We start from the raw sequence: 26,106 nt of genomic DNA on the forward strand, positions 1-26,106 counted from the left end.
TTTGTGCTGGGGCTGCTGCCCCTGAAGTAGAAAGATTGATTTTTCTCCCCGAGTGATTCTATTTCCATCTTAAGCTCACCAAAGTAGCCACATACTCTCAGAATCAGACTATTTTTCCCAGGAAGTTGGAACAAGTTCGTCAGGGAGTGGGCCTGACAGTGCCACCTGGAGCAGCAGGCTGCTCCCACCTCTGTAGACTGTCAGGGTATGTGTCTTTCAGTGATTTGCCCTCCTAAGGCAAGGCCCAGCTCCCAGGGCGGGCACAGGCTTTGGTTCAGGCATGCAGATCCTGGCAATGGCCCAGGAGCCCCGAGGGTGTACGGGTTAGGCATCCTGCATGATGCGCTAGCCGCTAGCCACTCGACTGTTTCTCTGGCCAGAACACTCCTGCCATCTCCCTGCTGTTCCTTTGCCAGGTGAACCCCTGTAGCTCTCTGAGTCTATGTCACATGCCCCAGAAGCCTCCCCTGACCCTCCCATCTGAGTTGCCTTTTTATGATCTGAGTTGCCTTTTTATGAGCTGAGAAAACAGGGCCATGCCTGTCGTGTTCACTGATACACTCCCAGGATCGCCCAGCACCTGGTACACAGAAGGGACTTGATAAATCAACTGTCGTAAAGCGTGAATGAATTCTGTGTGCATGCATCTTACAGAGCCTTTGGCCTGTGGAACCCCGTCTCCTATGACTTTTGTATTCTCTGTTGTCCAAGATTAAGGCCCCTGCCTGCAGCCCAGGCTGAACAGGAATGTGCTTTGGATGCACCTTGGCCTGACTCTGAACAGGAGTTAACTGGCTGTTTCAGCCTGGCTGGGGGGTAGGGGTGGAAGAAGCTTCTCTGGAAGGGGCCAGAATGGCTAGGAGGCCCCTCTTGTCCTTCCCACACAGGAGCAAGGTAGGCTTGCCAGGTAAATACAGGATATCCAGTTACATTTAAATTTCATATAAATGACAAACACATTTTAGTATATTACATGTAATAAGTGGAACACACTTATGCCAAGAAAAATACTGAATTTAAATTTAACTGAGAATCCATCTTTCTCAACCTAGGAACCCTAGTAAGGGCAGCCCTGATCAGCCTGGCTCCCCAGGGGGATCTGAGGTCCTTTTCATGCGGTACATTCTGTTCACTCTCTGGGTTCTTCCTGTTGTTTAAACACTTTTGGCCAAAGAACAGGGTGAGCTCCAGGTGTGGTTTCCCAGACCTGTCATGAGCACCCTTAATGCAAAGTCTCCCCCTACATCTCAACTTCAACTCCAGGTACTAGACTGGGGTTAGGGAAAGCCAGTCTCAGGAGTTAAGATATGAAGGAATGAGCCAAGTGATGATCAGGGCATTCCAAGAGAGAGGCAGGAGTGAACTTGGTAAGTCTAGTGTAGGTCTGTGAGTGCAGGAAGGGAGGGGATTGCATGGAAAATGTCCTGGACCACATCTTCAGTCCTCAAGAAGGCTCCTTGGTGCTGCTCTACTAGCCTGCTTTTACCCACCTCTGACCCCAGCTATAGAGTGGAAGCTTCTCTAGCTTCTGTGGCAGGAGCCTCAGCAGCTGGTAGTGGGGAGAGAGTAGGAGTGTCTGTCATCCTGGTTTGGGGATTCTGGTGCTCAGTGGCAGTTTAGTGGATCACCTGCTCTTTAAAATGGTTGAGTGGAGCCATGAGCCCTTAGAGCTAAGTCCCCGCATGGCTGGTCCCCATGGAGGTACCTTACCTCACTCAGAGGCCCACCTCCATCCCTTCCCCACTTTAAGCTGGCATGGTAGTCTCTCCCTTCTAAGAGGAAAATGTGGCTGCCCAGGGCCATGGGATCATGGGGGCAGGGGGAAGAAGGACCCGAGGGGCCCCATTCTGCCTCAGCAGGCATCTCTTACAGCTTTGGAAGGGGCTGAAAGCCCTATACCGGGAAGCTCAGCACTCAAATCACAGAGTTCCCAGCAGGCTCTGCTCCTCTGTGCCACCCTGCCCACTCCAGTCCTCCTCCAAGCCCAGATATACAGGCCAAACGATGGGAAATGGCTCAGTTCCACATTTAACACACAGAGCATTTGTTGCCTGCTGTTTGCCTGTTGGCACGCCAAGGAAGCTGTTGCTTAATTTAAAATGTCCATTAGCTTCCTCCAACTGGACAGTTACTCCAACGAATTTATGCCGTGGCAGGTCTATGCTTGGCCCTGCTCTGTTTGTCCCCTTAGAAGGTGTGCCTAGGGCAGTGGGCACCCTCTCAAGCAAGGGTGTCTTGCTTGAGAGTGTGTTCCCTCTGTACGGGGGAATTAGATTCCCAAGGCCCCCCCTTGGCCAGAGTCCCTCAGGAGCCTTTGGCCACTGCCCATGGGAAGCCCACAGTCGGGGAGGCAGGGGGAGGGAGAGCGACCCCGTGGGGGAGGGGTGTCTTTTTACATCTCCAGGGGAGGAAACCCCATTTCCCTCCTACCCTCAGGCTCCTGGGGAGCCTTGCCAGGCATCTGACAGGAAAGGACCTTTTGTTCTGAGCTTGTAAGAAGTCTGAGCTGGACTTGTTATCTACCCACAGCATTTCCTGGACAGGGGGCTGTAGTAGAGGCTGGCCCCCAGCTCTGGCCTTGGCATCCTCCTCTCCCGCTCTGGGGACAGGGGAGGCTGCCGCTGGCAAGGTCTAGGCCTTCATCAGCGGCGGGGCTGGCGACAACGGGCATCTATTCTTTGCTTGGGGGGTGGGCAGTCAGTCCCAGGCAAAGCTCCCTGACAAAAGGGAGCAAAAATGTCACCTTTGTGTGTGTGTGTGTGTGTGTGTTGGGGTGCTGGTACTGGGGAAGGAGTGAGCCCAGCCACCCGGTCCAGTCACCTCTCGCTCGGCCGGGAGGGAGGCGGGCGCATCCCCCAAGGGCTGCAGGAGCCGCGGCGTGCGCCCAGGCCCGGGCCGTGTCTGACACCTAGTGGCCACCTGAGCCCGGGGGGGCGCGGGGAAGGGGAGGAAGGGGGGAGGAGGAGGGCGTGGAAGGAACCAGGAAGCGCGGAGCCCAGGCCGAGGCCCGGCGGCGGCTCTCCCGGCGGCAGCCCCTCCCCTCGGCGCCGGGCTCCGTCCCCGTCCCGGGCCCGGCTCCCGCCCCCCTCCCCCGCAGCGCCCGCGGCCTCCGCGTCAGGCCTGGGCAAGAGGTCCCCACACCTGGGCCGCAGCCCCCCTGCACCCCTGAACGCGCCCCGGGTCGCGAGCCCCGGATCTCGAAGGTTACCCGAGCTCGGGTCCAGAAGGCCGGGGTCGCAGTGGGCGCGCTGCGGCCCCTCAGCGCCCGGCGCCGCAGCCCCCGGGGCGCGGCGTCAAGGTTCGGGCCCGGGCAGCGCAGGGCCGCGTCCCGAGCGCCGCGCACTAGCGGGGGCCCGGCCGGCGCGCGCGGGGGCACTTCCGGCGCCCTGGGCGTGACCCGCGCCGCCCGCGCCGCCCCGCCCCACGCCGCCCCCGCCGCCCCGCCCCACGCCGCCCCCGCGGCCGCCGCCCCGTCGTCATGGCGACGCCGTAGCTTCCGCGCCGGGGGCGGGGGGCGGGCGGAACCGGCCGAGCCGCCGGGGCGCGGCGCGGGGAGCTCGCGGGCCGGGGCGCCGTGTGGTGCTGCGCGGCGGGGACCAGCTCCGGGCCCGGCGCCCGGCCAGGTAGGCGCCCGGCGGGTGGGTGCGAGCCGAGCCCCCGCGCGAAGCCGGGGCGGCGCCCAGGTGTGCGGCAGCGGGACGCCCCCCCGCCGGCTCCGGCCTCCGCGCCCCCCGCACCTCACCCGCTCCCCAGCCCCCCGGAGCCGGTCGGGACCGGCGAGAGCGGGCCGTGCGCCCCGCGGGAGCTGTCGGCCTCCGCGCCACTGCGGAAGTTAGGTCGGAGCGCCAGGTGGCCTCACCTGTTCTAGAAACTCGGGAGGGTAGACGTGGACCCGCCACCGTTTGCTACGACTGTTGTGTTGAAACCTGAAACCGAGACCCGCCGGACTGCTCTGCTGGTTCTCTCCTCAGCCTCGCCTCTCTGCCTTTGGGGTTGAAAAGTATCTAGCTAGGAGAACCGAGTTCTGGAACCTCCGCAGCTTCCTGTGGAGGGTAGGAGCGTCTCGTTTGGGAAACCCTGGCTCGCCGGCTCGGCCCTGCGGGGCCCTGAGCTGTGAGTACCGGTGCAGAACTGAGCGGAGGGAGGGGCCCGCTGCTGCCTTTGACACCCAGGTGATGGCAGGGCCCCCCCCCCCCCAGGCCTGCTCTTTCCCCCAGGGCGTCACAGTGAGAGGGATCCCAGTGGACCCTACCCCCAGCCTTTCTCTTTGAGATTGTCCCTCTCCTCTCATGCTCCCTAACTTGCCAGTCTTTGAGGGGTTTCTAAGTCTCATTAAATGAAGCTCCATCTCAGGACATCTGGATTCTTTAACTCTGTTTTTATACCAAATGAAGAAATCCCACCTTCTCACAGGTACCTTGATTTCTCTTGTGAAGTTGGATTTGAGGCAGAAAAGTACAGAACGAAAACTTATAAATGCCAAGGTGAGACCCACAGAGAGAAAGGGTTCGGCAACCTCCCCCCACCTCCGTGCGGGAGGAGGCAGCCGGAAGCCGGGAGGTGGAGCCACCCCTGCCTGCCCCACCTTGCCCTGGCCCTGGTCCTGGCCACCTTTTCTTGGCTGGCAGAGCTTGGCTTCTCTAATATGGACCAGCAACACCAGAAGGCATGGGTGGAGGAATCCGCCCCAGATCCAGGGTGGGGGACAGGAGCAGATAGGAGTGTGGATTTATGAGAAGTGGTAGGGCTGTCTGCTGCCATCTGGCTCTCTGTGGCCCCAAACCTCTTATGTTAACAACTTTGGATGTGCGACTCTTCCCAAGGTTTTGTTTTTATTAGATTGTTATCTGAATGCCAACCATGTGACGGGCACTTTGCTAGGCACCAGTACATACTTATCCCACTTAGATTTTTCCAGGCCAGTGAGTAAATCAGGTGAGATTCAATATCCCCTATGTTGTGGATGAGGAAGCAGGCTCAGGGAGGGGACTTGGCTTGTCCAGGAGCACAGAGTCATAAACAGTGGGACTGGCTTTAACATCACATCTGCTTGACCGGAGCTGCATTCATGGGTCCTAGGCACTTTTGCCTTGCTGGGACCCTTCTTCCATTAAAAATAGTAACAGTAAAACAAACAAACAAACACTGTATATTTTTACAACTGTGTTGTTATAAAGACAAATGTATTCCAAGCTGGATTAAAAATTAGAACGTTTTCTTCAACGCTAAATTTGTTTTTCCTCCTGACTTTGGTAGAAATCATAACATTTTTTGTGGGTCCCTACAAGTTTTGGGAGCCCTGGCACCAAGCCCGCTGTACTTAATGGAGAACCAGGCCCAGTGTCTAACTTCAAGCTTTGCTTTCTTCCTGCAGGCTAATTGGAGCTCTGCCTGACAGCTCAACCTTCATTTTGCCTTCTCTTCCATCACATTCTAGGACATTCTAGGGCAATTGAGTTGTTCCCTCCTCCCCCACTCACTCATCAAGAAAAGCTCTAACCTCAGTCCCCAATATAATCTTCTCTAACTCAATTAAAACCCTGCTGTGGACAAGGAGGGCTGTGGCCAGGCCAGGCTGCCAGCTTCCAGGCTTTAGGACACAGTCGATGTCTGGTCCCCATAATGAGATTAGGCCTCGTGGCCTTTTAATGAAACTGTGGGCTGGGGGAGAAACAGTGATTCTCAGCACGTTCAAGCCCTGCGGGTAGCTCCTGTCCCTGTTTGATTGCATTAAGTGGAACCTGACTGCAAGTGTGTGGGAGGGGAGGGAGTGACTGTCTCAGCCCAAAGTTCCAGAAGCTGCCAGAACTGTCACCCCCATCTTGTGCTCTGACAGCAAGGAGGGTGGCTGGGCAAGGGACTATTAGAGCCTCCCCTGCTTCCAAGACTCGGGTGTGTGAGGCAGAGGAGGCCTTTGGGGTGGAGAGTGGCTGCTTCCAGGCCTGATGCTGCTGTCCATGCTTCTGCTTTGGGAACAAAGGAGGTATAAGGACTGCCAGCATTCTGGAGGGACAGCCCAATTGGGAAGGAAGAGAGTCTTGTCACTGTCTGGATGAACCCAAGGAGCATGATTCCAAGGCATCTGCTTAGTAGGGAGTGACTCTCAACTGACTTCAAGGTTTGCACATGTTCCATCTGTTTTGTGGGCAGGTCAGATTCCAGCCAGAGTCCCTGTAATGTGTTCTCTCTCCAGCATTGGAAGCAGCCCTTCCTTTGCACAAAGAGAGGTTGCCAATGATGTTGAATGGAATAAGGAATGGGGGAATGCCATTGTTGAAGGAATCTTTCTGCTCATGTTCTGTAAACCACTGAACCACTCACTACTTCATCTTTTTTGTGAATCTGGATTTTTCCCCCTTGGAGCTTATTGACTATGAGGTCACCTGTAGGCAAGGCACAGGCCTGCCTGAGGCAGGATGGTCTTGCTTGGTGTGAGCTTTGAGCATCCCTCTTCCTTGGACTTAAATCAACCTTCACATTGGGCGGGGGAGTGGGGGAGACAGCTTGGGCCTCTGAAGTTCCACAGGTTAATCTTTATGGCTTTCTCCTGGATGCCTAGTTCCCCAGACAGATGGGGCAGGAGCGCTGCCTTTGGAGGCTCTGTGAAAAGCTCACTGATCAGTTGGTTCAGCCTCCTGCGTCCCCTTCTCTCTCTCTCTTTTAAAAAAGATTTTATTTGATTTTTCATGAGAGACACAGAAAGAGGCAGAGACACAGGCAGAGGGAGAAGCAGGCTCCATGCAGGGAGCCTGATGTGGGACTTGATCCTGGGAGTTCGGGATCACGCCCTGAGCCGAAGACAGACACTCAACCAGACACTGAACCACTGAGCCATCCAGGTGTCCCATCCCCTTCTCTCTTAACTACCAGTTTCCGTCCTGCCTCTTTTTCCCCCAGGAGAGCCCACAGGGGACACCAGTACTTGATGGCTTAAACTGCCTTAGGAGCCTGGTTTCCTGAGGGGTGAGGGACATGGGAGGACTGGCATGGGACAGGGAGGGACCCATTGGAGCTCTGCTTCAGAGTGATCATATTTGGCAAGTGCCCATTCAGATACATCCTTGATTGACTTCAGTATTTGGAAAGCAAGACAGTCCACCCTGGATGCGGGGCACAGCCATACCCCTGCCAGACAACTACTGCTTGGGTTGTGCCACTTCAATGTATAAAAGTAGGGGGACACTGTCTTCAGTGTGTATGGTGGAAAGGGCCATTGGAGCCTGAGTTGAACTCGTGGCTTGAATTCCTGCTACTCTTTAAAAAAAATCTTGTGTCTGCTCTGTAACTTGTCTGCAAGCTCCTTGAAGGCAGGGATCACGGCTTATCCAGTATCTGGCGTATTGCCAGCATACAAAGGGTGCTTCATGAACAAATCATTGAGCAGCTATTTGCGGCTGATAATTTGGGGCATGTCACCTATCCTCTTTAAGCCTCCATTTCCTCACCCATTAAACTGAGCCAAAACTCCTGTTATCATGGTGGTATCGCGAAGGTTACAGGAGAGAATGCCGAGTACGGAGTTGGGGCTTGGAAGCCCGCCGTGAGGCCCCTGTCCTCCCAACACACGCAGGCAGCAGGTGGGGTGCAAAGAGCACGAGGGGCCTGACTTCCTGGGGGCACTCAGGGTGTGAATTTACAGTGCAGAACGTTCAAGCCCCCCATTTAGTCCTTTCACTACTCCAATGTGTGTTTTCTTTTCAGGACCACCAACCACTCCTCCAGTTCTCAGAGGACACTGACCAGGTGTCCTGCAAGTGAACTCAGTCCTGACGCTGTTTACGTGGAGACAGCATCAGATCCCACAGGTTATGGGCTCAGGCCCACAAGACTGCCCCCCACTAAAGATGCCAGTTGCACATCCAGGTTGGCACCAGTGCTTCTGACCCACCTGCTGTAGATAGGAAGTTCCCATGGCCCTCTCCTCAGGTTCAACTAATTTGCTAGAGCAGCTCACAGAACTCAGTGAAACATTTTACTTATTAGATTTATTATAAAAGGATATGACTTAGGACCCACCAGATGAAGAGGAGCGGAGGGGAGGGTGAGGTCCGGAAGGGTCCTGAGTGCAGGAGCTTCTATCCCTGGGGACTGGGGGAGCTGTCTTTCCCTAGAAGCTCCTTTTGGATTTTAATGGAGGCTTGGTTGCTTAGAGGTGGTTGATTAGATCATTGGCCATTGGTGATTGAACTCAAATCTCCAGCACCTCTCTGGGGGAGGGGGGGGGGGAGTTGATGGGTGGAACTAAGGATTCCAGGCTTCAGTCACATGGTTGGTTCCCCTGGCAACCAGCCCCATCCCCAGGTTATCTAAAGGCTCAGTAACTTAACAAAAGACTGCTTTATGGCCTTCTTGGGAAATTCCAAGGGTTTTAGGAGCTCCATCTTATATACTTCTTGTAAGTCACAACCCACAGCTCTGAGGAGAACCTTGCTCTGATCTCTGCCTGTCTCAGTAGGAGGCTGGCTGGCCTGGCCGCAGAGTGGCTCTGAGATCCAAGAGCTCCCACTGCTGTCCTTGGTTAATCTGCGTGGCAGGTGGACCCGCGGCAGAGCACGTTCCTTCTGCTCTTTCTAATTCGGAGCTAATCAGGTTCCGACCGTGCCCCGGGGCTATATGAATCTAATAAAGGGGAGGAGGGCGGAGAACAAGTGACCGGAGGACAGCATCTGTTCCTGTTAGAGTCTGTGCAAGGGAATAGATCCTGAGGAGGCCCTAGAGGAGCAGGACGCATCCCCGCCTGGCACCAGCTCACAGGGCCCGTGAGCAGAGAGGCACAGGCAAGCCTAACGGGGGGGCAGGACGCCACCTGGTAAGTGAGCTGCAGGCCAGTCTCGAGGGGCAGAGGTGAGCGAAATGCCCATTTCAGGTTGTGGGCAGATGGATGGAGGGGAGGGTGAGTGGAGGAGGGGCGAGTGGTGGGGAGCAGGGAGCTGGGAGGGAGGCATGGGGAGTGTGAGGCAGAGGGTGTTGTGAGGGCCGGGAAGTGGGAAGCGAGGGTATCCTCTGAGTGTGTTTGGTGAAAAAACCCAGGGCCACAGATGGAAAGGGAGTCAGCATCATGTTACAGGATTGGCTTTTCATCAGCAGGTAGTGGCCCTTTCATGCAGGGTAGGGCATCAGGACTGGGGAGCTGGCTCGTCCCTGGCAGGTCTGGCATGTTGAAGGGGGTACAGAGATTGGGGTAGAAGCTCCATGCCCTGGCTGGGGTGGTGGTGATGAAGAGGGCCAGGAGGGAAGTGATGGGGGGACTGGGGCGGGGGGAAATCCCCTTGGACTCGGTGACCTGTCTCCACTGACATTTGCACAGTTGTCAGGGCCAGGCCCAGGAGGGAGCCACACTGGCCACCTGCCTGGTCAGGAAGGGACTTGGTAGCAATGGGCAAGTGAGTTGACTTTGAATGTGCTGAGTTTGAAGTGTTTGTGGGATGTAGGTAGAGAACACAGTGGGTAGTTAGAAACAGGGTTTGTATTTGGGGAAGAGATTGGAACCGGGCCTAGATTTACCTGTGAAAGGTGACAGATACAGAGACAAGAGTTTCAGAAATGAGGGTTCATAGTCTGCCAGGCCTTCTGGAAACAGATGTGCCTCCCTGCCATGGGAGTGTGTTCGGAAGATGATTTGATAAAATGTCAAAAAAGTAAAAGAGAATGTAGCTTGCTGCAGGGTTCCGTTTCTCCGGTTAGGAATTAGACACACGTGCAGAGATGGCCACATAGTATGGTTCATTTAGCGAAAAACTGGAAGCTAGCTAAATGTTGAACAACAGGGATCGGGCCTTGGTTACAGCATGGAACAGCTGCACAGAAGAATCCTGTGACGTCATGCAAACGATGGCGTAGGTGGATATTCGACATGAGAAGATATGCATGACCTACTGGGAAGTTAAACAGGTCATACCGATTCTGTTTCTATAAAATACTGTATGTGTTTCTAGAAAAAAGGGATGTAAGGACACATGTGAAAATGCTAATTACTTGGAATTTTTACCTTTTTTTGCTAATCTGCATTTTACTGTAGGGAGTGTGTATTAGTAACACTCCCCACTGCCCCCGCCTTTTTTTTCATGGTGAAGTTGCCTACACTTGTCGGGTATGGCAGAGAGAACAGGGAGGTAAAAGGAGTCCCTCCCCGCCGCCCACCAACCAGACAAGAGCTCTTGTGCAGCAAGGGGTAGAGAGCGAGCTCCCGCTGGCTGTTAGCGGGGCCCAGAAGCCTGTTGGGCCACGGCTCTGCTCAGCTGTCCTCTTCTGGGATGTTCCCAGTGCTTCTAGGAGAGGCCGGGACGCTGGGGAGGGGAGAGCACCTTTCTGTGGGCACAGGATGCCCAACACCAGGGTGAGGGGGGTGGAAGTCATCTTCGTTCGTGCCCCAGTGCCTCTGCCTCCTGGGCGTAGGGGTCAGGGCTGGGCTCTGGGTCAGGAGAACCCACTGGCTCAGGATGAAGAGCTGGCACGAGGGCCATCCTGACCCTGGGGGAGGCTAACATGGGGGGGACTGCACAGAGGAGCCAGGAAACGGGCTCACCACACACACACAGCGCCCTGAGCAGGGCTTTCCCACCTCCCCGAACTGCCTTCGTCCTTCGCAGGGGACCAGACCCCCTGCTTCCTGTCCCGACAGCATTGCGGGGAGTGCAGTGAAACGCAGGAAACATGCCAGGAGCCCTGAGTGGCCAGTGTTAGCCCCTGTAGGTTTCTGGTGCCTTTAGGTTTGGAGAGCTCACCTGAGCCGTGCAGCCCTAAGGGGGGGCAGCAGGGGGAGCAGGCTGCTTGGCTGCTCCTGTTCCCCACTCCTGCAGGCCTGCAGGCAAGCAGGTCAGAGCACATCTCTCCTGCAAGCACCTGCTGTGGGGGCCGCGCCCAGGCCCACAGGGAGGGCATGGCTGTTTATCTCAGGCTGCCGCAGGCATGCTGGCTGTGGGGGGCTGGGGTGGGGGGGTCGGCTTTCTCCTCCCTGGATGTACTCATGACCCCCCCTCCCCCCCGGGGACAGACCCTGGTCCTTCAAGGGGTTTTCTCACTTCTCTGTACCTCATTTGTGAGGCCCCCCCTGAGAAGACCCAGGGCCTCGTCAAACAATATAAAGCCCAGGCGCAGGGCCCTCTGCCCCTCCACAATTTGGAGGGCCTTCACTTGCACCCTCATTGCATCTCACAGCCAGGCATCTGGCCTGTCTCTGGGGGAAGTGGGGCACCCCTGCCCCGCCACCCTTGAGACTGGGGATACCGGGCTTTAGCACAGGGTGGCCCTGGGGGCAGGTGGGCGGAGGGGGCGCCGGTTGGCCTCAGAGGCCAGGGGTGTGCCTGTGGGGTGCCAGCTGCTCTGAGCTCTCCTGTCTCTCCTGCAGCAGCTGTTCAGCATGGAGAGCCGGGCCGGCGTGGCGGCCACCCCCGGAGCGCTGCCTTACTACGTGGCGCTCTCCCAGCTGCTGGGCCTGACGGTGGTGGCCATGACCGGTGCGTGGCTCGGCCTGTACAGGGGCGGCATCGCCTGGGAGGGCGCCCTGCAGTTTAACGTACATCCGCTCTGCATGGTTATAGGCCTGATCTTCCTGCAGGGAGATGGTGAGTCCCGCTGCCTGCACTTCTGGAGCCGCTCCTAGGGGAGGCCGTTTGCAGATGTCGCTCAGCCCTGAGGTCTCCTGTAATTGGGCACATTTCAGATTCCAGAAAAGACATGAAGGAAGCTAGCTTGGAGCCTGGGGATCCCAGGCATCCAAATCCAGGGGCCTGGGGTTGGTGGGTGGCAACTCCTTTCCTACTTACCCTGGCTCTTTCGACAAGCAGAGCTGCGCGCTGCTTAGAGCAGCCAGCCCAGGGGCTGGGCCTTGAGCTGAAATTGGGAGAAAGAGGGTGACTGTGTGTGTGTGCATGTCGGGGGGATACTGGCTGTGGCCGAACTAAAGCTCTCTGGGGTGGGAGTGAGGCCATGTTTAGCTCCCACCCTGCCTTCTGTGGCCTTCTTCTCTGGTAACAAGAAATCCAAATCTGGATCTATTTGACCCATTCTTCCTAGAGGAGGTCCTGGTGACAGCCCCTCCTTCAGCAGCGGAATCCTCAGAGGCATTCCCCATGCCGCCTGGCCCTGTCCCACTCAGCCGAATGAGGGGGTTAGCTTGGGAACCAGGGGCCCCCCCAACTAGGGAGCCTGCTTGCTACAGGTAGTTAATGTCCGCTCAGGCTTCCATACTGGACTATTTGAGAATCATCATAGCTAAGAGGTGACCTCAGAAGCTTGGTGGGCCCTCATTGTGACCGCATGATGAGCCTACAACACAACCTGGAGTACACAGGACACTTGACCAGGAAGTGGAGGTGGCGGCTGGGGGAGTGCTAAGGCACACGGACCCAGACCCGAGGGCCCCTGCTGGGCCCCCGGGAACCTTGTTTAATGTGGCTGAGGTACCTTGACAAGCCCTTAATTCAGATCGCCCTTCCTAGCCAAGGCATGTCTCCTTGGTGCCAGCAGCACGCAGGCCTGACGTTCCTTTTCTCACTCCCCATAAGCCCTGCTGGTTTACCGTGTCTTCAGGAATGAAGCCAAACGCACAACCAAAGTCTTGCACGGGCTGCTGCATGTCCTCGCGCTCATCATCGCCCTCGTGGGTGAGTTCTGGGGCACGGCTTTTCCTTTCCTCTCCCTCTGCTTCTGACCTGGGGGAAGAGGCTGTGGGACAGGTCTGGTCTCCTCCAGGTCTGCTGTGGCCCCCTCCCCATGTCCCTTCCCCCTGCTGGCGTCCCCTGCCGGGACACTAGGTGCTGGCAGCCATCAAGCTGGGACCAGATCCCAGAAGTCCCAGCTAGTGGGGTTTCCCTTGGGTCACCTCACCCGCTCCCCGCCCCACAGCCCTGTCCTCACATGGCCCCTTACTGTGCTCCAGGCTTGGTGGCGGTGTTCAACTACCACCGGCAGAAGGGCTATTCTGACCTGTACAGCCTGCACAGCTGGTGTGGCATCCTCGTGTTTGTCCTCTACTTTGTGCAGGTGAGTCCTTCAGCCCCACAACGATGTGGGGAGGCCGGGGCGGGGACGTGAGTGCCACCAGGGGGCCCATTTTCCAAGGCATGTGCCTGAAAGTGAAAAAGGTGCTTTCAGATTCTGAGATGGGTGCCAAAGCCAGGATCATGGGTGAGGGGGCCTCAGACCCAGGCGCCTTCCAGCTGACCCCGCGCACGTGTTTGGCCTCTGGCCCAGGCTGCCGAGCAAGCGTACAGGCCCGGTGAACTGAGAGCAGGCCTGGAGTGCCCTGCCGGGGCCAGGACCTTTCCTGTGGGTGCTTGCTGCTTCCTCACCCTTGCTCCCGGGACTGAGGAAGCCAAGTGGGTGGATGGAGGACTTCCCAGACAGCGTGTGGACACGACTTACCGGGGTGGCCTTGGGGTGGCTGAGCCGGGGGCCAGCTCAGTCCCCAGCACCACCGCCTTTTCTTGCAGTGGCTCGTGGGCTTCAGCTTCTTCCTGTTCCCTGGAGCTTCGTTCTCACTGCGGAGCCGCTACCGCCCCCAGCACGTCTTCTTTGGCGCCACCATCTTCGTCCTGTCTGTGGGCACAGCCCTGCTGGGCCTGAAGGAGGCGCTGCTTTTTAAACTTGGGTGAGTGTCCTGTGTCTCCAGGGCCAGCAGAGATGGAGCCCTGCCCTCTGCTTCCCCAGACCTCTGCCTTCTGGGTCAGCTCTTGGTGGACTTAGTGGAGTGGTAGTTCTCCTCTCTGGGGGGCCCGGGGAGGCCGGGTTGGAACACCCTCCATCTTTCTGGCCTGGGTGCAAATGGCATTGGGCCTGACAGTGACCCTTTGGGTGGCTTCTCCCTTCCGCCCTAACCCTGCAGGGCCAAGTACAGCACGTTTGAGGCTGAGGGTGTCCTGGCCAACGTGCTGGGCTTGCTGCTGGCCAGCTTTGGTGTGACTGTGCTCTACATTTTGACTCGCGCTGACTGGAAGCGGCCACCCCAGGCGGAAGAACAGGCTCTCTCCATGGACTTCAAGACGCTGACGGAAGGCGACAGCCCCAGCTCCCAGTGACCGCCTGCCCTTGCCCCACCACAGGGAGGGCGCTGGCCTCCTCAGTTCTGGGGGTTTGGATAGGCGTCTTTCCCACGCCCCGTCGAGGCTGCCCATAGGACCAGCGGCTCCTGGGGAGGGCTCGGCAGGGTGGGTAGGGAGTGTGGGGGCTGCGTTCCCGGGAACTTTGAGGTCTGACTTCTGGGGTGAAGGACTTGGCTTCCTCTGCTTTCCCTCCTTGCTGCTGCTTTAGAGTCCTGTCAGTCATCCACCAACCCCTGCCCCTGTGTCACCATCACCCCCCCGCTCCCCCCTTCAAATCGAGAAGCTCTGGGTAGGGTTTTGGGTGGTCAGTCCTGATTACAAAAGCACAGATCCCTAAAGACGTAGAGTGGCTCTCCTCTTGAAGCAGCGGATGCTGGGCCGCGTCCAGGGGCTGCAAAGAGCACAAAGCTGTGGGAGAAACTGGACCTTAGTGACAGGCCTGGCGAGGCCAAGACTTGCTTTGTGTAACACTGAATGCAAAGCAGGAGTCTCGCTAGTCTGAATAACACGTGGTGAGAATGGGTCTAGGCTTTGGCAGCGGAGCAAGTGATATTATGTATAAAATATGTTGGTGTTCAGGGCAGGGTTCCCCCGGAGAGGGGAGGGACGGGCCCCTGGGAAGCAGTGGAGATGTGGCTTTGGCCCCGTCTGCGCTTCGCCTTCCCTTTCTTCAGTCCTCAGCCCCAGGACGGCTCTACTGGGAGGGGGACGGGCCACAGGACTGAGACAAACTGTACTTGGCGCTGAGGGCGACAGGGGAGGGCGGAGATGGCCCCCTGGGCGGTGGGTGGGCTGTCCTGCAGCTACTCCCGCAGGGTCCCCGCCCTCACCAGCTGGTTTAGGCGCTGCTCTGGCTCTGCCCTGAGGCCAAGGGCATGGATCTTTTTTTTCTTTCTTTTTTTTTTAAATAGATGGCTGCTGCTGTAGTCTTATTCCTGCTCAGCGGGGAAGGCAAGGCTGCCTGCTTGTGTTCTGGAGGAAAGCCTCATCCCTTTACCTGGGCCCATTTTGCAGGAAGTTGGGACTGAGTTGGAATCGGGTTAATCCCCCAGCTGCATAAGCAGGCTGTGCTGCCTCCTGAGTCACTCTTTGGCTTCAGTCTCGAAGTAACGTGATTAGAGCATTGACCTTGTGCTTCTTGGACTTGGTGAATGCTCTCTTCTTGTTTTCCTTGTTTTCTGGGCTTTGAGGAACATGACCCAGTTTGAGACAGACACAGTTTACTGACATGAAGAAATGAATGAGATTTCCAAACCTGACTACTGTTCCTTTGATGGTTGCCTTTTTCTCACTCAGTGCTGCCTTAGAGAATGGGGCTGGCCTCCTCCAATCCTCCAATTCTCAGATTTCTAACTCTCAACTTTGGCCTTGGGCCCTGCCTCCGGCTGCTGCCACTTCTCTGAGCAGGTGGCTGGGGTCCGGAGCTGCCCCCCTTCCCCGCAGGGCTGCCCAGTCCCCTCTGAGCCTCTCCCCACCTCCTCCACCTCTGCTGCAGCTTGCCTGGACGGACTGGGTGTTCGCCTGGTTACACCGTGCTCTCTGCCAGGGCCTGGCTCACGCTGTATAGCCAGATAGTTACACGTGGAGAAACGCCCCCTTGGACAAACTACCAAAGTACAATTGTGTGTCTCCCTTGCCAGATGCCACATAGAGAAATGGAACCTTAGATTTGTAGTCAAAATCTGTAAACTGGCCTGCTTGCCGAAGTGTATGTTGGATGATTCAGGAAGCCCCCTGCAAGCTGATGCGTGGTGGTTTATTTTACTTTGCCTGTGGCCAGTCTTCTGTGAAGTACAATGTAGCATTGGTGTAACAGATGATTCAATAAATGTCTACAGCCGATCTCTGACTTGTCTTCATTTGCTGTGACAAAAAAAGAGAAGCCTGTGCTTCTAGTGGAGTCAGATACATGAAGTTAGTCTTACTAGGCTCAACAGAAATTGAATGTCCCCCCGCTGGGCACAGAAGGTAAAGTGATTAAAGATATCTGTCATGGCACAGGCTCTGAAATGGCCCAGGGGCTGTTCAGTGTCTGACCCCAGTGTGGGAGGCGCTCCCTTAGGGTTAGAGAAACCCTTTCCTCAGCCCAGAGAGAGTGGCCTGGAGGGTGTACCCCGATAAGGGCCTTGGCAAGAAGTTCTCCCCAGTATTCTGTTCACTTTTTACCTTTTGAAAATCTGTCTCTTAATTCCTTAAGAAGAGGAGCAAAGCTTTGAGAACAAGCTGAGATTCCACTTGAGAACAATCCCTAAGGCTCAGGCAGGAGGTGTGTTTATGGTGATCTCACGACGGGATGCTCTGTGTGCTCCAGAAAAGCATCATCACTTAAAATACTATTTAAAGGAATCCTACAGCAAGTCCTCTGGTAAGTAATCCTTGGGTAACATGAATCCTTTCTGACATTTACTTTATTCTCTGTCCTTTAAAAAAAAAAAAGATTTTATTTATTCATGAGAGACACAGAGAGAGAGGCAGAGACATAGAGAGAGAAGCAGCCTCCCTGCGGGGAGCCCAATGCAGGACTCGATCCCAGGACCCTGGGATCATGACCTGAGCCAAGGCAGCGGCTCAACCATTGAGCCACCCAAGTGCCTCCTATTCTCCATATTTTTGAGAGGTCTTTGCTTTCTGCATCCATGTTCTTTCTCCTGAATGAAGCTTCTGCCTGAACCTTCATTGGCTTAAAAGCTTGCAAAGCACACGACTTCATATGTGTCACAAGCCGATGGCTCAGTCAAGGTCACAGCTGGCTCTCAGAATGAGGACAGAATCACCTTGACCCTGTTAGCGTCCCATCTCACTTCCAACTCTTGTGCTTGCCTCTGCATCAAGGGTCTCCTAAGTTTGTAAATATTCAAAAGATCCCAGCCATGAAGGTGGTGCCTCTTCTCCCTGCAGATGGACCTCTTGCCTCCTTTACCTGCTCAGGATGCCCCTCACCTTAACTGGGCTTGGAACCCCTGGAGGTCTCAAAGTTTTCAAACCACGAGGTTTTCTATGAACCAGTAGGTGGTTCATTCAAGAGTCTTCTCCTTTCTTTTCTGAAGGTAACTCTGGCATCCAGGCTGGGATGACTGCGTGCCTGGTTTTCCTGCTTTTCCAGCTTTGGCTGTTTGGGGGAAATGGATGTATTGACACAATAGGGATGTTTGTTCAGCACACACTGGGGTCTAGGGGAAGCTGTGTCCCTACAGCTCGTCCCTACAGTAGACAGGTACCTGCTAGGCAGGAAGGGCTGCAGGACTCCATGCTAGCCACTTTTTAGAAAAAGGTATCAAATCCCCAGCTGGTTTCAGGAACCCTGCAGCTTCTACAATGCAGCGGCCTAGCTCTCTAGACGGTAAGGATGGGAAAGTTTATCCTGATTTAGGAAGAAAAAGCAAAGGTCTGGAAGTAATGGCTTCCAGTTTTGACCACTTTCCTTCAGAACTTGAGCTAGGGGGCGTCCCCTCGCCCCGGGCATGCAGCCTCTGGACGTGACAGCTTTCACTGGCAGCAGGACAAGGGTGCAGCCTCAGCTACTAAAATGAAACAAGAAGAGCTCAGTGCTCCCTTGATTTGGCTGGAGAGAAAATCACTGAAGAAAAAGCCTCCCTCTCTCAGTGGATACTGCAAGCCTTTGCACAGAACTGTCTTCTCAGCCACAGCTCTCTTGAGTGCCCATCGTGCTGCCCCAACTCTGAGCAGGTGCTCAGTCACTTCACTGAATGAATGAATACAAGCTCGAATACAAGCTTGCAGGTCCCAAGAGAGACCAACCAAATCACCCAGAATTTGGCATTTGGCCTTTGCTTATTATTAACCTGCTGAATCCGTCCCCAGCGGGAGGCTCCTCAGCACCCAGGGCCTCAGTGAGGGCTCCAGTCAGCTCCCCGGGGAGGCACTGTAACGGAAGGAGAAAGCACCACCATACCAGGTTTTTCCAAGTGTTACCCTTTATAAATAAGTACATTTGCTTTCATACATACAGTTCATTGTACGGATGGCGATCTGTACACATGGGCAGGAAAATGCATTCATTGAACTTTTCACATCTATCTCACACAGCTCACATGTACAGACAATACAACTGCTCAAGCAAGTACAGCAAAGGAAAATGTCTTTCCTTATACACAGGGGGCTAAATGCCTCTGTTGGGTGTGGGACATCCCCACTGCACGAGTTCACAACTGCGTGGTGTTCAATATATCGGGAGAGAGAACAAACATGCATTGGATAATATACTGTACAGAGAAAGTCCTTTACATCTGAATCATAGAAAACCTAAAGGAAAACTAAGTGCATTAAAGCTTTTTCCAGCAAGTGTCTTGAAAGGACAGCAAAGAGGAGGAGGAATCAAAATCATATTAGTACAAATCACTCTGTAATTGTAGACTGTACATGTCTGTACTAATTAAAATCATCTTGGATTTGGAGGAGACAGAACAGAGACGGAGATGCTGCGCTAAATGGAAAGGAGGCCATGCCTGAGGATGGCACCTGCCCTGAGCCTGATGAGGAACTGGCCCCACTCAGCAGGAATCAGCCAAAGGAAAAAAACAACAAAAACAAAAACAAAACAAAACCGGAACAGGAAGTGTAACTTACAGGATTCCCAAAATAACCTGTCAATGAAGGCGAGATCTGGAGCCAGCATTTCTAACTCTTTTTTTTTTTTTTTTCCAATAAGCTGGTACACAATAAGGCAGGTACATTCAAGTACTGAATTTCCAGAATTAACTGTCTGGTCCTGGGGACCGAAGGGACTGAGTTGAGTCCCCCTAACCATGTGTTCTGGTTAGCGATTAGGCAAAAGAAAACTCCAGCCAGTAAGTGCTACAAAAACAAAGCAGCTAGGCTCCTTCCTTTCCAGAGGGTAAGTCTGTCTGAAAAACGAGAGTGATGCTGGCCTGCATCTATATGCGTTCAGCTAAAACCTGACAGGTCAGCTTAGTGGAGATTATCAGAGTCAGCAGGAAGAAGTGAGATGATATGGGTGAGGAAACATGAAAGTAACACTTGATTTTTGGTGTCCAATTACGCATTCATTTGGTACGGACTTGCAAAGCTCTGACTGTGGCCATTATGTGGCCACAAGCATCTCAGGGTGGTTCAGCAGCTGTGAGGCATTGGACACCGAAATGCAGGTTACCAACACTTCAGCCCTTGAGTGGTCTGTGTTATAAGAGTTGATGAAGACCCAGTGATTATTCAAGTAGCTCTGCACAGTGGCTCCACCATTCCCATTGTGCTTGTGTCCAGGTCCCCCGCCCCACCGCCGCCACCTTTTCTTGGGAGCAGCCAGAGCTGAGTTCAAGGCATTGCATGGTGAAGGTTTCCATGACACATCTTTGTAGGTAGCTCTTACCCCTAAGCCCTTTGTTCATTGTTGTTAGTCATGGTAGATGGTCAGTCTGGAATTCCTAGAGGAAAAGGAGAAAAAGCCACACCTCCCAATGTGCACTCAATGGGGCAGCACAGGCCTCGGTGTGGAAGCAGCAGCAGGCTGCCTTTGCAAGTTGGTTTCTTGAGAAGTGGGCAGCCCAAGGACAGACAGACAGGGTGGGAGAGGCTGGGACAGGGAGGGGGAGCCTGTTCCGTTTTGTGGCAAAGATTCAGTGAGCAACTGGTTTTGTCCAAGGCATTTCTGCAGTAGAAAAATAACTATTTTTGAATCAAACCACCCAACTGTGACATCTCTGGAGTTATAAAAGTTGGAGGCCAAGAGGAACTAAGAGGGGTGCTTGTGGGGAGTAAAGGAGTCTTACTCGCACCCACCCATCCACCAGAGCAAGTGAGTTCTAGTCAGCATTCTCCCAGCCTCTGCCTGGCTCAAGGTCCAAAGCAGGTAGTGTTCAAAGAGCTTATCTTGCCACAACTGGCACAGATCCGTGAAGACACCTCTGCAGGCCTCTGTCCCTCCTTCCTGAACCCTCTGGGCCTGCGGGCTACCCTGGAGGTGGCTCCTCCAGGGGGACACGCTGCCCTCCTTTGCCACCAGACAAGCCTGGTGCAGAGCCACAGTGACACCTAGTGGTAGAATGTGGTTGAAGCAAGGTGATGTCCACATAACCCACTGTACAGGACTAAATATCTAAGGAAAATACTTATGGATATTAAATTAGATACTGGTTAATTTTTATATTGGGTACATCTCTGGAATATAAAAATACCAATATTTCGAGAGGGATTCATAAACTACTATACAATATGAGGACCGAGAATACCTTTCTCTAGGCTGATCTGTTTACAATAATTTAGGAAAAGTGTTTAATAATCCAGGCTTGACTAAATTAGCAAACTTGTATCTCTGGACAACAACCTGGGGTACTGTACAGGATTCTAATTAGTAGGATTTTCCTGAGCCTTCGAGTTTCAGTTAAACACATCTAGAAAGAGGGGCACATGGGAGAGGAACAGAAGGGTTTGTGCTCTATTAACTTGGGGCTTTAATAGTGCACGTCTGCAACCCGGACAAGATACAACAGCAGATACAAAATGGTCTCCATTTTGTCCGTGCCAAATTCTCATGTTACACAGGTTTTCCCTTTACTTTGTAAATAAACATTAATTTTTAATTGTTAATTGTGTGCCTTACTGATCCAGTAAATAAAGTAACCATGTCTCAGGAGTCCCTAAGAAAATTGCTGGAAAAGCACTTTAAAATCACTGCAAATATTTTTTTTGTATTTAAAAATCCTTAATCTTTTTGATGCTTATATACAACAGTTATTTCTTGTGCTATAAATGTTGTGATCCACTGCTTGATTTCTTTCCTTTTTTTTTTTCTTCCTTGAAAGATACACTAAAAGACAAGAGCGGTTTTGCTATTTTCTAATGAAGACATCACGCACACTTAAATATCCAGTATTTATCAGAGTTACAAATTCAAACAGTAAAGTGCACCCATTTATAGACATGTGATGGGAACCCATTAGTGCAAGAATTCTGGGTGAACGAAACGTACAATTTGGTGAGAAATCTAGAGGCTGAAGTCTGTTACTACTGTCTCCATTTCAGGGTGATGTGAACTGGGTGAGTGGAACTTACCAGGCTCATCTGAAAAACTTCCCCCACTGGAGGCCAGACATTGATTCAGCAAGTGCTGCTGGGGGAGAGGGCATCTCGGAGATTCGGTACTAAGATCAGCCCATGGCAGTGAAGTAGTGCAACAGAGCACAGGCAGTCTGCTTACAGGGAAAAACAGTCGCCTGTCCCCAGTATGGTCTAGTTGGCATATTCTAGTCAAACTCAACTGGAGCCCAGTAGTGATATTCAATTCCTCCTACAATGGCTAACAAAGAATTGCATTTTGACTGTTTTAAGTGTTTTGCCCAGTAAGGCATAGACCCGCAATCTCCGGTTTGTCCAGGAAAATCGAAAGACCCTGGGGACAAGTGGCATCAGTGGCATGTTTGTAAAATGCAGAACCTGCTCACTTGCCTAGACAGCTGAGTACGGGTGGTATGTGTGGTGGTGTTTCAAATAAGCTGGGGCACTTTCCTGACAGATACAGAACTTTCTCAGAATGTAGCAGCAGCTCCTCAGTGAGAGGTGACGAGGAAGGGAGGAGATGCAAAAGCCCCCCCCCCCCCCCCCCCCCCGTAGGGCTGAAACCTGGACAAAGCGGGAGCTGGCTCCTGGCTGCAGGCTGGTGCTACAGCTGAACACTTCATCTTCTCAGAGAGAGAGAGAGAGAGAGAGAGGTGGAAGGAGAAGAGAAGGGATAAGACACTGGCACCCGCCCTCGGCTAGCTGAGTAGGAGACAGTCCCTAGGCATCAGAGAGAGTGGAAAGAGTCTGGGTCTTGAGCTGGCCCAACTGTCTGCTTCTAGCACAGAGAGACAAGTCCTGGCTTGTTTCAGGCTTGGGGGCGGAGGGTCCATCTATTTGGCAGAATCTAAAATAGTAGCAAAACGTTTCTGATCTCAGCTTCATGCTTCCTGTGTCTTAGTGATACTTTCAGAGGACACTTACTATTACAAACAGGTCTGGTCACGTCTGGATTTTTATTCAGGAAACTGCCCTTCCAATAGCCCTTTACGAACAAGAGCAGAATGATTCCTAAGGACAGAGAACAAATTCTCTTTTGTCCAGTTTCTGAAGTTTTCAGAGCTGATGTGCAGTCAGTACCAGGCCTGTGCTAAGGCTTTGGTTTCAGTGTTCTTGCTGTCCATCTCATGCTGGCCTCAGTCACGCACAGGACAGGTCAGCAAATGACCACAAGACACAGAAGGGTGGAGGGTAGCTGGATCAGAAGACCTGCTGTCTGTCTCCTGTGCCCCCACCCAAGGCTGAAAGGGGTCTGTCTTCTCCCTGAAACACTTTGCTGTGTCTGGTTTTCAAAGATCACTCCCCAAACACTCCTACCTCGAAAAAGAAAAGAAGAAACAATTCCTAGAGTAATAGATAATGAAACTAGATCTGGAAATGGAATCAGATGACATCTGGCACAGGGTGCAATGGCCCTGGGTGCAAACTTCAGGAATAGAGTTCCAAGAGTATTGTTTGCTTCTCAGAGAACCAATCTTTTCACTACACCACGTGGGTTTTAAAGAGGAGGGCTGGTAAGAACACAATCGGGCTCTGGGTGAAGACCCACTGACAGGATTATTGTACCAGTCACACTCCAGGAAGGGCTTGCTTTTGTGGAATATGATGCTCAATGATACATCAGGACCTAAAGAGCAGACTTCTCCAAGACAAAGATTTTTCTCTAGCCTTTCACTGAGAATCCAGAACAGTCTTCTTCTTGCTCTATTTATGTATTCCTGCCCTCCCCAATGCTGCCCCCACCACCCCTGAAAAATCAGTAGATTTTAATAGTTAATTGTTGGCTAAAAACCTAAAGAATACCTCTTGGTGAATTATTTTAAAATATCCATGATCCTCATCTGATTTCCTTGGCTGAGTAAAATATTTAAAGGGCTGGTTGTTTTCTAAATACTCATAGAACACTTCTTGGAAAATCAATGTAGTGACATTTTAAATAATCATATTGGTTTTTTTCTTCCAATTTAATAGACCTGTTTCTTCTCTTTCTCCTTGATCCTTCTGCCCCCGTAGGAAGACCAGCAATAACCTAAATGAACATTCTAGACCTGATGACTGCAGGGAGCTGGCAGTCCTGGGGAGGAGACCATGGCACAAGAATGCACTGGGGTTGGCTATTTGGATAACACTGGATAAGAATGCAAAGGCAAAGGGGCATCATACTCTTTCTAAAGTTCCTAGAAGAAAACAAACAAGAACACCTTATTTTTGTAAAAAAGGAGAAAGACATTCACACAACAAGAACATCAGTGAAAGCGATTGTCTCCTGGAAAAAGCTGACCAGTGTGTCTGATCTCCCTGGGTTAAAGCACACGGCACAACAATCTCCTCGTTGGCATCGGAAGAGAGGGAGAGAGCATGTGGCTGGGGCACAGACGAGAGAAACCGAAGTCCTGGCTCCCTGGAGGCCAGCTTCCCGGTCGGCTGCATGCAAAGAACTCCGGCATGTGGGCTGCCACCTCTGAACACCACACAGAAACTACATGAGAAATTAAGCCAGAGAACTACCTCAAATGTGGAAACCAAGCCTGAAAATGTGCAGTGAAAACATATGGGTCTCACTCCAACAAACGTCTTTTAAACATTAGACTCCACAAATGGTCTCTTTGGTTTGATAGGGGATGTCTGCCCTTGTCGAGAGTCCCGGGACAACTGCCTGTACAGGTTGTCCTGGTATGCCTGAGCCACAGGGAGGGTCCGAGCCACCTTCACATCAGGATATGAGGAGGCCTGGCCGACTCTCTCCAAGAGGTCTCCACGGGACCCATTAGCCAGCATCCCATGGGGGCTGTAATAATCGTCCTCCAGCAAATGGCCATTCTGTGCATTGTTGGTTTTGTTATAAAAGGCAATGTTGCTGATGGATGATGGTGGACTGAAGGACTCGGGCTGAGGCAGGTTGCCTGGAGACGTGGGGCTGAGAACGGTATCCACTGATGACACGGCCCAGGTCCGATTCTGCTGGTGAAGGTGGGGGTACTGTTGAGTCCGGGCTGTTTTATCTATGATCCCCATGAATGGTGTGGTCCTGGATCGGGTGGGCTCACTGGGGTAACCTCCCTGAGTGGGAGACACTGGTGACAGCTCATCACATGACCTATCATACGCCGGTTTTAGTGGGATCTCCATTTGTTGAATCGAAGAAGATGGCCGGAAGGTAGGAGTGAGGTTGGAGGCTGATGAGATACTATTGCTGGATGGAGAGAAGCGGAGGCCTACACTCTGGGAGTGCAGCAGTGGCCTGGGAGTGGGTGGATGGGGCTTGATTTCATTAGGGTTGACACTAATAGGTCTTCTGATTAAATGTGACACATCAGGGGAACCTAGCTGGCTGGAGGAACGCTCCAGATCTAGTTTTGAGTGACAGACTGGGTAATAGGATGCAGACTGACTACGCCCAATCTGTGGCGTCTGGCTGTATCTCATACCACCCCGATATGCTGAGGAAGGTCGCTGTGGAAGGTCTTCTTTGGTCAACCCTCCATGTTGACAGATGGCACCTGCACTTAGGCTAGCCTGGACATGTTGCACAGGTCTCCCATCTCCTACGATCCCCCCAATTGACCCTTGATAAACCAATCGGCTCTGACTTACTCCCATGTCTCCTTGTGAAGACTGGTATTTACTAGCCATCGAGTGGGCTACTTGGCCATAGGCCCCTGTGGAGATGACAGTGCTTGAATGAACCGCTGAGCTGGGCTGGTTGCTTCTCACAATCTGGGCCTTGGCAGGCTGTAGCCTAAGCCCTTGCTGGGGAACTGCCACAGGAAGCTGAGGCATCTGGTAGGGCCGCTGGGCCATTTTGGATAATGGGGATTTCGGTCTGCCAGGAAGCTGACTAACACTTGTTTCTTGCTGATAGCGCACGGGTGAGCCAGACTGAGATCTATAGACACTCATGCTTTCAGCAGGAGGGCTGGCCCGATACTGAGGGCCTCTCCGGAGAGGGGAAGGAGGGGGGCTTGGGTATTCCTTGCCCTGTCCTCCCACGGGCGGGGGGCTAAAGCGGTAAGAGCTGCTCTGGTGGGCCGGGGAAGTATGCGGAGGACTAGGCCTGTAATGAGAGTTCTGGTGAGTCGGAGAAAGAGCGGGTGAGGTGGACTGATAGCCCTGTCTGGTGGGAGAACCTACAGAGCTACTGGAACGGAAGTCAAAAACCTGATGCGAGCCAAGTGGTGAGCTAGAGATGTAGGCTGAGTCCCGATGGGCCGGAGAGGAGGGCGGGCTCTGGATTATTGGGAGCCCCTGACTGGGCCGAGCCTCGGTCTGGAGGCCAATGGAAACATTTTCAACATCCTGCTCCAGGTACTCCTCCTCGAATATATCCTGTACAGAGTATATGTCTTCGTGCTGTGGTTCGGGTTCCGCTTCTTCTGGGAGCGGCGGCTGAGGCGGCTGCTGAGGCGGTGGCGGCGGCTGCATCTGGCGGCATTCCTCCTCCACTCGCAGCAGGAGTCTCTGGATCTCACGGTTGTTTGGACAGAGCTTGATGGCCTCGTTCAGATCCTCTAAGGCTGCTGCAAACTGTCTGCTTGACAAAATGTAAACACAGGAACTGGAGTTATTCTGAATCAACAGGAATTACCAAGAGCTGAGGAGGCAGTCACTATTCAGAGAACTGGGGATAGTATCTGTGGGAGTCTGGGCGGGCATTGGGGTTGCTTTCGTTTGATTTGTAAGGAAGGAAACAGGGAGGCTGTCATTCTGGAAGAGCCCAGAATGCTTCCTTAGCCTGTTTAGCCTCCATCTTCCTTCTGGCCTCTCTGGGATTAGCAGAAAAATGGCCCCGTTTGTTAGTCCCGCCAGGCCCTTCCGGAAGATTCTGTAAGTGCGCAAATGCACACCAGGCAGTATGAGGGTTGGGTGGGGTTGTCATTTACAGGGTCACTGTCAATTAGCTTAGGAACAAAACAGTAACTACAATATTTAAAAATCTTGCTGATCCAGCATAATTTTTTCTTTGTATTCTCAATATTTTGGCTCCAAATTTCAGGCCTGTTCAGTCCTTGGCAAGAAGCCTGTCTTCTGCCCC

General features: G+C 53.3%; 2 protein-coding genes across 46 annotated transcripts in view; one reads left to right on the forward strand and one right to left on the reverse strand.

Annotated features, from left to right (window-relative positions):
* Window positions 1–3,092: 3,092 nt before the first annotated feature.
* Window positions 3,093–15,884, forward strand: CYB561 (cytochrome b561). Of its 26 annotated transcripts, none has more exons than XM_072746902.1 (7): window positions 7,702–7,863; window positions 9,788–9,921; window positions 11,348–11,564; window positions 12,507–12,605; window positions 12,881–12,984; window positions 13,434–13,591; window positions 13,826–15,884. In XM_072746902.1, exons 3-7 carry the CDS (start codon window positions 11,360–11,362, stop codon window positions 14,016–14,018), a joined length of 759 nt encoding a protein of 252 aa, XP_072603003.1. In that variant the 5' UTR covers window positions 7,702–7,863; window positions 9,788–9,921; window positions 11,348–11,359; the 3' UTR covers window positions 14,019–15,884. The 26 variants fall into 26 exon arrangements, with proteins under 26 accessions (XP_072603006.1, XP_072602991.1, XP_072602992.1 ...); XM_072746885.1 differs by having other exon boundaries at window positions 9,788–9,891; XM_072746889.1 differs by having other exon boundaries at window positions 9,788–9,891; window positions 11,351–11,564.
* A 2,075-nt stretch (window positions 15,885–17,959) lies between these two features.
* TANC2 (tetratricopeptide repeat, ankyrin repeat and coiled-coil containing 2) overlaps window positions 17,960–26,106 on the reverse strand; it is a 478,177-nt gene continuing 470,030 nt past the window's right edge. For all 20 annotated transcript variants that reach the window (XM_072746843.1, XM_072746841.1, XM_025999546.2 and 17 more), the window contains one exon: window positions 17,960–25,602. In XM_072746843.1, the coding sequence (XP_072602944.1) occupies window positions 23,652–25,602 (1,951 nt within the window). In that variant the 3' untranslated portion in view covers window positions 17,960–23,651. The remainder of the gene's footprint in view (window positions 25,603–26,106) is intronic.

This window comes from Vulpes vulpes, chromosome 2, assembly GCF_048418805.1.
Source record: "Vulpes vulpes isolate BD-2025 chromosome 2, VulVul3, whole genome shotgun sequence".
NCBI lineage: Eukaryota > Metazoa > Chordata > Mammalia > Carnivora > Canidae > Vulpes > Vulpes vulpes.

Excerpts from the sequence above, each read along its gene's own strand:
- CYB561 (XM_072746885.1), top strand. The coding sequence starts at position 9,868 with ATGACCTACTGGGAAGTTAAACAG. Across the intron at positions 9,892-11,347 it reads CCTACTGGGAAGTTAAACAG|CAGCTGTTCAGCATGGAGAG; the intron begins GTCATACCGATT and ends TCTCTCCTGCAG. Across the intron at positions 12,985-13,433 it reads TTGTCCTCTACTTTGTGCAG|TGGCTCGTGGGCTTCAGCTT; the intron begins GTGAGTCCTTCA and ends CTTTTCTTGCAG.